Source organism: Salmo trutta, chromosome 33, assembly GCF_901001165.1.
Source record: "Salmo trutta chromosome 33, fSalTru1.1, whole genome shotgun sequence".
Lineage (NCBI taxonomy): Eukaryota > Metazoa > Chordata > Actinopteri > Salmoniformes > Salmonidae > Salmo > Salmo trutta.
The window spans coordinates 35,553,704-35,566,177 of NC_042989.1; the positions used below are offsets into that span (position 1 = coordinate 35,553,704).

At 42.2% G+C, this 12,474-nt stretch overlaps 1 protein-coding gene across 1 annotated transcript in view; it reads right to left on the minus strand.

The window, feature by feature from the left end:
* Positions 1–11,556: 11,556 nt before the first annotated feature.
* LOC115172159 (brain-enriched guanylate kinase-associated protein-like) overlaps positions 11,557–12,474 on the minus strand; it is a 39,640-nt gene continuing 38,722 nt past the window's right edge. Inside the window, exon 6 of the mRNA XM_029729319.1 lies at positions 11,557–12,474. This exon is cut by the window's right edge and continues 697 nt beyond it. Within this exon, the coding sequence (XP_029585179.1) occupies positions 11,588–12,474 (887 nt within the window). The 3' untranslated portion in view covers positions 11,557–11,587.

The window sequence follows — 12,474 nt, forward strand, 5'->3', positions numbered from 1 at the left end:
CTGGACCCTATTCCAACTAAACTACTGAAAGAGCTGCTTCCTGTGCTTGGCCCTCCTATGTTGAACATAATAAACGGCTCTCTATCCACCGGATGTGTACCAAGCTCACTAAAAGTGGCAGTAATAAAGCCTCTCTTGAAAAAGCCGAATCTTGACCCAGAAATTATAAAAAACTATCGGCCTATATCGAATCTTCCATTCCTCTCAAAAATTTTAGAAAAAGTTGTTGCGCAGCAACTCACTGCCTTCCTGAAGACAAACAATGTATACGAAACGCTTCAGTCTGGTTTTAGACCCCATCATAGCACTGAGACTGCACTTGTGAAGGTGGTAAATGACCTTTTAATGACGTCAGACCGAGGCTCTGCATCTGTCCTCATGCTCCTAGATCTTAGTGCCGCTTTTGATACCATCGATCACCACATTCTTTTGGAGAGATTGGAAACCCAAATTGGTCTACATGGACAAGTTCTGGCCTGGTTTAGATCTTATCTGTCGGAAAGATATCAGTTTGTCTCTGTGAATGGTTCGTCCTCTGACAAATCAATTGTAAATTTCGGTGTTCCTCAAGGTTCCGTTCTAGGACCACTATTGTTTTCACTATATATTTTACCTCTTGGGGATGTCATTCGAAAACATAATGTTAAATTTCACTGCTATGCGGACGACACACAGCTGTACATTTCAATGAAACATGGTGAAGCCCCAAAATTGCCCTCGCTAGAAGCCTGTGTTTCAGACATAAGGAAGTGGATGGCTGCAAATGTTCTACTTTTAAACTCGGACAAAACAGAGATGCTTGTCCTAGGTCCCAAGAAACAAAGAGATCTTCTGTTGAATCTGACAATTAATCTGGATAGTTGTACAGTCGTCTCAAATAAAACTGTGAAGGACCTCGGCGTTACTCTGGACCCTGATCTCTCTTTTGAAGAACATATCAAGACTGCTTCAAGGACAGCTTTTTTCCATCTACGTAACATTGCAAAAATCAGAAACTTTCTGTCCAAAAATGACGCAGAAAAATTAATCCATGCTTTTGTTACTTCTAGGCTCGACTACTGCAATGCTCTACTTTCCGGCTACCCGGATAAAGCACTAAACAAACTTCAGTTAGTGCTAAATACGGCTGCTAGAATCCTGACTAGAACCAAAAAATTTGATCATATTACTCCAGTGCTAGCCTCCCTTCACTGGCTTCCTGTTAAGGCAAGGGCTGATTTCAAGGTTTTACTGCTAACCTACAAAGCATTACATGGGCTTGCTCCTACCTATCTTTCCGATTTGGTCCTGCCGTACATACCTACACGTACGCTACGGTCACAAGACGCAGGCCTCCTAATTGTCCCTAGAATTTCTAAGCAAACGGCTGGAGGTAGGGCTTTCTCCTATAGAGCTCCATTTTTATGGAATGGTCTGCCTACCCATGTGAGAGACGCAGACTCAGTCTCAACCTTTAAGTCTTTACTGAAGACTTATCTCTTCAGTAGGTCCTATGATTAAGTATAGTCTGGCCCAGGAGTGTGAAGGTGAACGGAAAGGCTGGAGCAACGAACCGCCCTTGCTGTCTCTGCCTTGTCGGTTCCCCTCTTCCCACTGGGATTCTCTGCCTCTAACCCTTTTACAGGGGCTGAGTCACTGACTTACTGGTGTTCTTCCATGCCGTCCATGGGAGGGGTGCGTCACTTGAGTAGGTTGAGCCACTGACGTGGTCTTCCTGTCTGGGTTGGCGCCCCCCCCTTGGGTTGTGCCGTGGCGGACATCTTTGTGGGCTATACTCGGCCTTGTCTTCGGACGGTAAGTTGGTGGTTGTAGATATCCCTCTAGTGGTGTGGGGGCTGTGCTTTGGCAAAGTGGGTGGGGTTATATCCTGCCTGTTTGGCCCTGTCCGGGGGTATCATCGGATGGGGCCACAGTGTCTTCTGATCCCTCCTGTCTCAGCCTCCAGTATTTATGCTGCAGTAGTTTATGTGTCGGGGGGCTAGGGTCAGTCTGTTACATCTGAAGTATTCTCTTGTCTTATCCGGTGTCCTGTGTGAATGTAAATATGCTCTCTCTAATTCTCTCTTTCTCTCTTTCTTTCTTTCTCTCGGAGGACCTGAGCCCTAGGACCATTCCTCAGGACTACCTGGCATGATGACTCCTTGCTGTCCCCAGTCCACCTGGCCATGCTGCTGCTCCAGTTTCAACTGTTCTGCCTGCGGCTACGGAACCCTGACCTGTTCACCGGACGTGCTTGTTGCACCCTCGACAATTACTATGATTATTATTATTTGACCATGCTGGTCATTTACGAACATTTTAACATCTTGACCATGTTCTGTTATAATATCCACCCGGCACAGCCAGAAGAGGACTGGCCACCCCTCATAGCCTGGTTCCTCTCTAGGTTTCTTCCTAGGTTTTTGGCCTTTCTCAGGAGTTTTTCCTAGGGAGTTTTTCCCAGCCACCGTGCTTCTTTCACATGCATTGCTTGCTGTTTGGGGTTTTAGGCTGGGTTTCTGTACAGCACTTTGAGATTTCAGCTGATGTACGAAGGGCTATATAAATAAATTTGATTTGATTTGATTTGATTTGAAATTAACAGACTAATTATTTCGACATGAATAGCTTGGCGTATTTCGAGGTAAGAAGTGCTTATTTTTCCCAATAGCCTGCTGGAATAGGCTTCGGAGGATGGGGTCGTAATTTCAATCACTGAATCAAATAAATCGCACTGTCGGGATTTATTTAGAATTCAAGGCACACTTAACCAGCATGGTTACCACAGCATTCTGCAGCGATACGCCATCCCATCTGGTTTGCGCTTAGTTCGATTATCATTTGTTTTTCAACAGGACAATGACCCAACACGCCTCCAGACTGTGTAAGGGCTATTTGACCAAGAAGGAGAGTGATGGAGTGCTGCATCAGATGACCTGGCACCCACAATCACCTGACCTCAACCCAATTGAGATGGTACAGCAGGCTTTCCCAAACTTGGTCCTGCCCCCCCCCCCCCCCAGTTTTTGCACTAGCACTACACATCTCATCCAAATAACCGAGTTTGGGAAACCCTGGCCTACAGAAGCCTACAATGACATATAAATGAATAGGTTACTTGATGGCCAACGAGGAAAATGCATAATTCTCCACATATAATGTCAGTTTCATTGAGGACTTTTCCCCATAACAGAAGCATGCAGGGGAGTTCCATATCTTCCACTTCAAATGTCCACTCACGCGTAATGAGAAGTTAATTAGCCTACCTACAACTGGTAAAAAGTTAACGGAGTGTGCTGCTCTGTCTCCTCTCACTCATGTGAGTCAGTCAATAATGGACTAACCTGCATGCTGCAGTGCTCGCTCAACACACGCCCACACACACACCCACCCTCCCCACCACTTACTCAGCAACAGCCTGCCTCACTGTCTGAAAGTCAGCAGCAGAACTTTTTTTTTTTCTCAAGAGAAATGTCATGGGGGCCGCAGTAAGACTTAGAAGTAGCCCAAAAACCTGCAACCAATAAATACATTTTCACCTACAACATCGTTTTCAAAATAGGCAAATTGTAAGAAAATAAGAACATGGCAACCCTGTCCGAGGAAGAGAGATTGTCCGCCATTCTTTTGCAGCCCCGAGACCCAAGAACTGAGCATGCATAAAACACTTTGCTTGATACGGTTTTCCATAAGCAAAGTCGACATTAGAATGTAGTTTAAACCACCTCCAAGCAAATTGTCTAATGCGCTCTAGTGCACCCAAAGTCATTTTTCAGTGCTTTGTCACCGTTATTTCTTGATGGGAATCAATTCTAGCGTGTTAATATGTTTTATGGAAAAAGGGTTGGGAAGAAAACAGGTGTCTCTATAATGACAAGTTAACTGGTAAAAAGTTGTCACGATGTGCACGTGTGCTGATCTGTCTCCTCTCACTCACATGACTCAGTCGATAGTGGACTAAGCTGCATGCTGCAGTGCTCTCTCAACACACACCTCTCAGGCCCTCCACACCACTCACTCAGCAACAGCCGGCCTCACTGCCTGCTAGTCAGCAGCAGAGGTCACAGTGAAATAGATATAAAAGAGAAATGCCATGCCGGCCACAGTGGAACTTAGAAGTAGCCCAAAAATCCTCAAACCGTGACCAATATATTTTCACCCGCAATATAATTTTCAAAGTAGCCCAATTTGGCGGGAAAACCACTGAAATGGCAATCCTGGCAGTGCTCTCTCTCTCTCTCTCCCTCTCTCTCTCTACTGACTGTCTCTGACCTTAGCCATGACAACCAAATGAAATCAGAATGTAGGCAACAACACAACTGCTGACCTGTTCATCCTCTCCCTGCCTCAACATGGGCAGTACACTGTCTGTCTGTCTGTCTGTCTGTCTGTCTGTCTGTCTGTCTGTCTGTCTGTCTGTCTGTCTGTCTGTCTGTCTGTCTGTCTGTCTGTCTGTCTGTCTGTCTGTCTGTCTGTCTGTCTGTCTGTCTGTCTGTCTGTCTGTCTGTCTGTCTGTGCTTTTATATGCACTACAGTCAATTATGAGTGCATGTCTACTTTTATATGAAATATATAATTATTAATATACGCCTACTGTATGATAGCTAGAAAATGTATTAATTAGCAAACTAACGTTAGCCTGCCTAGCTGGAACTTCTGAAGAAGGAAAATCTTTTATTTCAACAATTTCCGAAAGATAACCAAACAAAAACATATTTACTCCAAGATGGCGACGGGGATTCCCCCAAGGGCATAAGGCGATGGTAAGTGGACGAGGGTGTGTCTTTTAAGTGTTTGGACCGCAGCCAATGATGGGGTTAGCTTATTAACATGAATTAGATTCTGCTTTTGTTAGATCAATTATTAATTGACTGTCTGGCAATATGTATAGCTAGCTAGCTGACTATATAGTACCAGTCTATTATGAATTGTACAGTGTAGTTAGCTAGCTAGCTAGCTAGCTATGTAGACATTTACTAATTTACTCAGTCCTCGGCACTCCCCCTAAAGAAATCTTATGTCCTGTACTTTTCTCAACTTTTTTCCTCTTTGGCATTGGCACCTACATTAAAGGCACTAGCTACTTTTTCACTAAGGGTGACCACTGACTCACTGAGTGCTGCTCATCTGAAAGTGCAGTAGAAAAGGGGAAGATCCAGATACTGTGCTAGCTTAGCTAGCTAATGTTAGTCTCACTAAAATAGCCAACCTAGCATTGCATCACTCTGTATAAAACTATTTTTTACACAATATCACCTATAGTTTGCTAGTTACACAACAACATAAGAATACATTTATGAAACAGTTACATGTCATAAACTTTAAAAACATTTATACATTGGAGAGCTCGTGAATATAGCTAGCTACTTCTCCTCAGCAAACACCACAAAAAGAAAGAAAGAGAGCATGTACTGTGAGCTGCTAAACTAACTGCAGACCAAAGCAAAACATTGCAGACTGATGAAATGGGAAAGAAAGGAGAAATTGCTTGTTTCTTTGTTCTCCTTACAAGCCGTGCTCAGCTCTTTTTACCTTTACCACAAACTAGCTCTGGGTGACCGGGCGCAACTGAAAATTTGGTGCTGAGTCAATGTGGTGCAAAGCCAGTAGCTGCCTGGCACTTACAGTGGGGATTTTACTTGGGAGGGGGAGGGAGTCAAATTGGCCAGTTTCTAATATTGGGGGGTCATGTCCCCCCTGCAAGTAACGCACCTGGCTCCAACACAACAAAAAAGCTTTGTATGAGAAAGAAAGGGGGGATACCTAGTCAGTTGTACAACTGAATGTATTTAACTGAATGCATTCAACAGAAATGTGTCTTCTGCATTTAACCCAGCCTCTGAATCAAAGAGGTGCGAGGGGCTGCCTTAATCAACATCCACATCTTCGGTGCCTGGGGAACAGTGGGTTAACTTCCTTGTTCAGGGGCAGAACGACAGATTTTTACCTTGTCAGCTCTGGGATTCAATCCAGCAACCTTTCGTTTACTGGGCCAACGCTCCTACCCGTCCGGCTACAGGTGGCATATTAAAGAGACACGTATCAAAGGAATGTCAATGCCTGTCACAGTCCAATTTGTCAATCTGAAGAAATATTTCCAAAGGCCAGAGATTTTGTACCAGGTGGCATTGTTTACATCTGCAGGTGTATTATTGATGATTGATGTCACTTGTTAAATCCACTTCAATCAGTGTAGATGAAGAGGAGGAGACAGGTTAAAGAAGGATTTTTAAGCCATTTGTGCCATTCAGAGGGTCAGTGGGCAAGACAAAAAATGTATGTGCCTTTGAAGGGGGTATGGTAGTAGGCAGTGGTGGATAAAGTACCCAATTGTCATATTTGAGAAAAAGTTAAAATACCTTAATAGAAAAAGATTCAAGTAAAAGCAAAAGTCACCCAGTAAAACACTACTTGAGTAAAAGTCTAAAAGTATTTGGTTTAAAATATACTTAAGTATCAAAAGTAAATATAATTACTAAAATATACTAAAGTATCAAAAGTAAAAGTATAAATAATTTGTTATTCCTTATATTAAGCAAACCAGACGGCACCATTTTCTTGTTTTTTTAATTTACTTACGGATAGCCAGAGGCACACTCCAACATGATTTACAAACGAAGCATGTGTGTTTAGTGAGTTCTCCAGATCAGAGGCAGTAGGGATGACCAGGGATGTTCTGTTGATAAGTGTGTGAATTGGACCACTTTCCTGTCCTGCTTAGCATTCAAGATGTAACAAGTACTTTTGGGTGTCAAGAAAAAGGTATGGAGTAAAAAGTACATTATTTTCTTTAGGAATGTAGTAAAGTAAAAATAGTCAAAAATATAAATAGTAAAGTACAGATACCCCAAAAAACTACTTAAGTAGTACTTTAAAGTATTTTTACTTAAGTACTTAGACCACTGGTAGTAGGTGCCAGGCGTATCGGTTTGTGTCAAGAACTGCAATGCTGCTGGGTTTTTCAAGCTCAACAGTTTCCTGTGTGTGTCAAGAATGGTCCACCACCCAAAGGACATCAAGCCAACTTGACACATCTTTGGGAAGCACTGGATTCAACACATCCCCGTGGAAAGCTTTCAACACCTTGTAGATGTTTTTTGAGGGCAAAAGGAGGAGGGGGGGTGCAACTCAATAGTAGGAGGGTGTTCTTAATGTTGTGTACACTCAGTGTATAATTATGATAGGTGATCACAAAATGTCAGTCCAATACTCCTCTTTATTAAGTAAATAAACATACAGCAAAAATATAGAAACATGCATCAAACAACCAGCTGCCCTGTTGTTCCTTGAAAAGTAATTTGTCGTACGGAGTCTGAGGTAGAACAGGACAGGTGGATATTTATTCAGGGGTCAAAATTAAAGAACATCAACTTAACCAGGATAAAAATATCAATAGTAATGATTACATATATTTACATTTTCTTATGTTACATCCACAAAAAAAATACTCTGTCTATGGGGGTCAGAATCTCGGTCCCTTCTGTACAGTAGTTAAGATTGAAGTACTGTTGCTCTTTAGGGAAACCATCAGGTCTGTTCACAATGTCACCTCTGCAAAAACGGACACAAAGAACCAAAATGGACGCCTGGTGGAAGAGCTACAGTTACGCTAGCGCACAGAGGGGAGGCGTCGCCTCTTTGCCCTCTCTGTCCCTGGCTTCAGCAGTATTTTGGAGGTGTCCACGTCCCCCAGATGGTATCCTGAGTCCAGGGCATGAACAATGTATCTCGGTCATAAAGTTTTGGGGGAAGTTTATTCCCAAAATAAATCGCCACAGTGAGAGGACTTGTCAGAGCAAGAAGTGCTTTCTTTTGGTTAGAGATCAATGTGGCTGCTGCCGACAATGTTCAGGATTGTAGAGCAGAAAACCTGGCTGGTATATTAATGGTATTTTTAACAACATACAGGGCCTAAAGAAAGTCTACATCCCCTTGAACTTTTTTCACATTTTGTTGCGTCACAAAGTGGGATTGAAATAGATTTAATTGTAATGTTTTTGTAATTGAGCTACACAAAATAATCCAAAATGTCAAAGTTAACATTTTTAATTCTACATTTTTTTTACCAATAATAATAATATGCAACAACTAAAATATAGTCAATGCATAAGTATTCAACCCCTTCCTTTAGACAAGCCTTAATTAGTTCAGAAATAAAATGTGGCTTAACAAATCATAAGTTGTAAGGACTCACTCTGTGAGATGATTTTTAAATGACTAACCCTTCCTCTGTCCCCCATATAACATCTGTAAGGTCCCTCAGTCAAGTAAGGAATTTCAAGCACAGATTCAACTACTAAGACCAGCCTTTTGAAAGCCTCATAAAAAAACACAGTGATTGCTATATGGGTAACAATAACAAATAAGACATTGAATATATCTTTAAGCATGGTCAAGTTAGTAATTATGCTATGGATGATGTATTAAACCACCCAGACACATCAACGATGCAGTCGTCGTTTTGAACTGAGCTGCAGGACAGGAAGGAAACTGCTTAGTGATGTTACCATGAGGCCATTGGTGATTTTATAACAGCTACAGAGTTCAATGGTTGTGATGGAAGAAAACGGACGATGGCTCAACAACAATGGAGTGACTCCACAATAATGACTTACAGTTGAAGTCAGAAGTTAACATACACCTTAGCCAAATACATTTAAACTCAGTTTTTCACAATTCCTGACATTTAATCCTAGTATAAATTCCCTGTCTTAGGTCAGTTAGGATCACCACTTTATTTTAAGAATGTGAAATGCCAGAATAATAGTAGAGAGAATGATTTATTTCAGCTTTAATTTCTTTCATCACATTCCCAGTGGGCCAGAAGTTTACATACACTCAATTAGTACTTGGTAGCATTGCCTTTAAATGGTTTAACTTGGGTCAAACGTTTCAGGTAGCCTTCCACAAGGTTCCCACAATAAGTTGGGTGAATTTTGGCCCAATCCTCCTGACAGAGCTGGTGTAACTGAGTCAGGTTTGTAGGCCTCCTTGCTTTCACATGTTTTTTCAGTTCTGCCCACAACGTTTTTATAGGATTGAGGTCAGGGCTTTGTGATTGGCCACTCCAATACCTTGACTTTGTTGTCCTTAAGTCATTTTGCCACAACTTTGGAAGTATGCTTGGGGTCATTGTCCATTTGGAAGACCCATTTGTGACCAAGCTTTAACTCCCTGACTGATTTTCCCATGATGTCAAGTGAAGATACTGAGTTTGAAGGTAGGCCTTGAAATACATCCACAGGTACACCTCCAATTGACTCAAATTATGTCAATAAGCCTATCAGAAGCTTCTAAAGCCATGACATCATTTTCTGGATTTTTCCAAGCTGTTTAAAGGCAGTCAACTTAGTGTATGTAAACTTCCAACCTACTGGAATTGTGATACAGTGAATTAGAAGTGAAATAATCTGTCTGTAAACTATTGGTAGAAAAATTACTTGTGTCATGCAGAAAGTAGATGTCGTAACCGACTTGCCAAAACTATAGTTTGTTAACAAGAAATTTGTGGAGTGGTTGAAAAACGAGTTTTAATGACTCCAACCTAAGTGTATGTAAACTTCCGACTTCAACTGTAAATTACAGAGTGAAAAGAAGAATACAAATATACAGAATAAAAATATTCCAATACATGCATATATTTATGTAACAAGGCACTAAAGTAATATTGCAACAACAACAAAAAACACAGCGAAGGAATACAGTTTAGAAAAATCTATTGCAAGACTTGAAAATGGTTGTCTAGCAATGATACCAAACACCATGACAGAGCTTGAAGGATTTTGAAAAGAATAGTGTGCAAATATTGCACAATCCAGGTATGCAAAGCTCTTATGAGAAGAAGACTCACAACTGTAATCACTGCCAAAGGTATTTCTATCACATATTGACTCAGGGGGGTGAATACTTATCAATCAAGGTGTATTAGTATTTTTTTTTCATTAATCAACAACAACAAAAACACTTTTGAGATGAGAATATTTTGTGTGGATTGTTGACCAAAAAAAATACAATTAAATCATCTTTAATGTCACTTTGTAAGACAATAAAATTTGATGAAATCCAAGGGGGGTTGTAGACTTTCTATAGGCACTGTATACATATACATACACTCATATATATATATATATACACACACCACTGTCAGACTTGTAGTAAAGGAGTAGACTAGCTACTGAACAGAATTAAGGCAAAATGTACTTACTAGTTGTTGGGTATTCATGAATTCAAGCAACAGCATTGAATTCATGCTCTTTTCCAATTTGGGCATTAAAACGTTGGGTGCTTTGGGCCAAATTCCTACATGAAATATTCATACAGAGTAACACTAGCCTGGATACATGGAATATTGGACAACCTGCTGTGCAACTTTTTAAATCATTTATCTCTTGTCAATGTCTGCTCTGTGGGCGTACTTTCCTGCCAATCATATTGTAAATATATTCCTTTATATTGTTAGTATTAGCGGCAGGAAAATACCCCATACTGCGCCACCAACTTTACAGTTGTTGTATTTACATGTATACTATGTCTTTGATATTGTGTTACCGACAGTATATGTATTTTAAATCTGCCTTTGATTTATCTAATTCCAATACATGCTGAATGTATTTCTCAGGCGTGTTCCTCCTAAGTATAAATATGCTAATTGAGTGAGAGAAAGGAACATTTATTTCTGTCGTGCCTCTCTAATGTTCAGGAGCTATCCATGACTTGCCGCCTAGAAGAACCAGTCCATTCATATATGCATAATTAACATGCAGTTTGTCGATGAGAAAATGAGGCCTTGGAAGCAGGACATCATATACATAATGGATGGCCTTTAGTTGGTGTTATGCCATGCTAATGAAGTTCTAATAGTCAGTCTGTTGCCCAAATGAATGGGACGTGTTATGCTTGGTACTAAAGGATACCAATGTGCTTGGTACTAAATGGCATGTTTTACTGACATACTTCAAATGCTAATAGTATATGTAGAGTAGTTACTGCCTCAATACTGTCATTGTTAAGGGATAATTTGATTTATGAGCCTTCCACAAAATAGCTTTGAGCTTGCTGAATGGCTGTCTGAGAGACTAAGGGATGATATACTGTAAGAAAAGGTACGGAAATCTAGTGGCTGTTATCTCTGATAACTACACCGCATCATGACATAAACAAACAGCCAAAACAACAACAACAGCTGTGTAGCTTCTCATACAGCTTGAAACGTGCCTTCGCCGGATTACAAGAACATCTCACATCCACACCAACTGTGTGTTTGCCACAGGAAACATGGAGACCTACACAATCATCATGCATAAGAGGAGAAGCTGTTGGTAACACTACTTCAAGCCGGCAGGTATAATGCTTTATTACTTGTTGTAAGCACGTATGAGCTTTCATGTCTTATTACAAGGTTTACAGTTTGTTAAGTCCTTTTATGAAACACATTTTCAAAATTGCTATCATTTAGACATTGAGATAATATTAAGAATTTCTAAGGGGGTCATACGTGCTTATGACAAGTCTTACAATGCATTATAACTGCATCATAATGCATTATAACCGCATCATATTGCATTATAACTACATCATAATGCATTATACCTGTCAGTTACTGAGCGGTTCAATTCAGGAGGGTGCCGTACAGCTGGGCCTTGGTCAGACTGTCCTTCCTGCTCAGTCCTGTTCCTGTACTTCCAAATTTTTGGTATTGTTGAGAACTCTTTTTGGGAAGTGCCGGGCTAGGGCTGGGCCTCATTCTCTCCCTCTGGTAGTGCTGCAGACTGGAGGCTTCCAGGGAGCTTTGGTGGTGTACGGACTCAGCTGAGCTGTTGGGGCTCACGTCCACGTATTCCTTGTTCATGCTCCCCCCTGCCGCTCCAGCAGCCCCACTCTCCTTATCCTTAAGGCTCCCTGAGAGGAACTGCAGGCTGCACTCTGAGTCCTGGCTGTCTACCTTGGCTCTGTACAGGGGCGGGGGATTGTCCGGCTTGCCCCGCAGGCCCAGGCTGGGGTGTTTGGGACTGGGACTGGGGCTGGGTGAGAGGCCACCACCGGCGGCAGCAGCCAAGCACTGGTCCAGCACATGGCTGTGGAGGAAGACATTATCGTCCCCCTCCTGGAAGCTGCTGTAGAGAGGCCCAAGTTTAATCTTGGCCGGGCCCATGGCAAAGTGCTGCTCGGAGAAGCTGTAGGGAGATACACGGCCCGGGTTGCGGTTGAAGGAGTACGAGTTGATGTCCTCTACGCTCAGCTGCCTCCAGCGTCCAGTCAGTTCCTCCTCGGTGGGGACACCCATGCTGACCATGCTGGCCTGACTATCGGAGCGCTCCGCACCCCGGGGTCCTCCTCCTCCTCCCTGGGCTGAGGCCACGCTGTGTGACGATGCGATAAGTGGCGAGTGGTACGGCTCACTGTAGCCGCAGGATGCTGTGCATACGTATGCCGGTGAAGAGCCACCGCTGCCTTTCGCAGGGTTGGGGGAAGGCGGCATTGCCATATGCTGGAAGC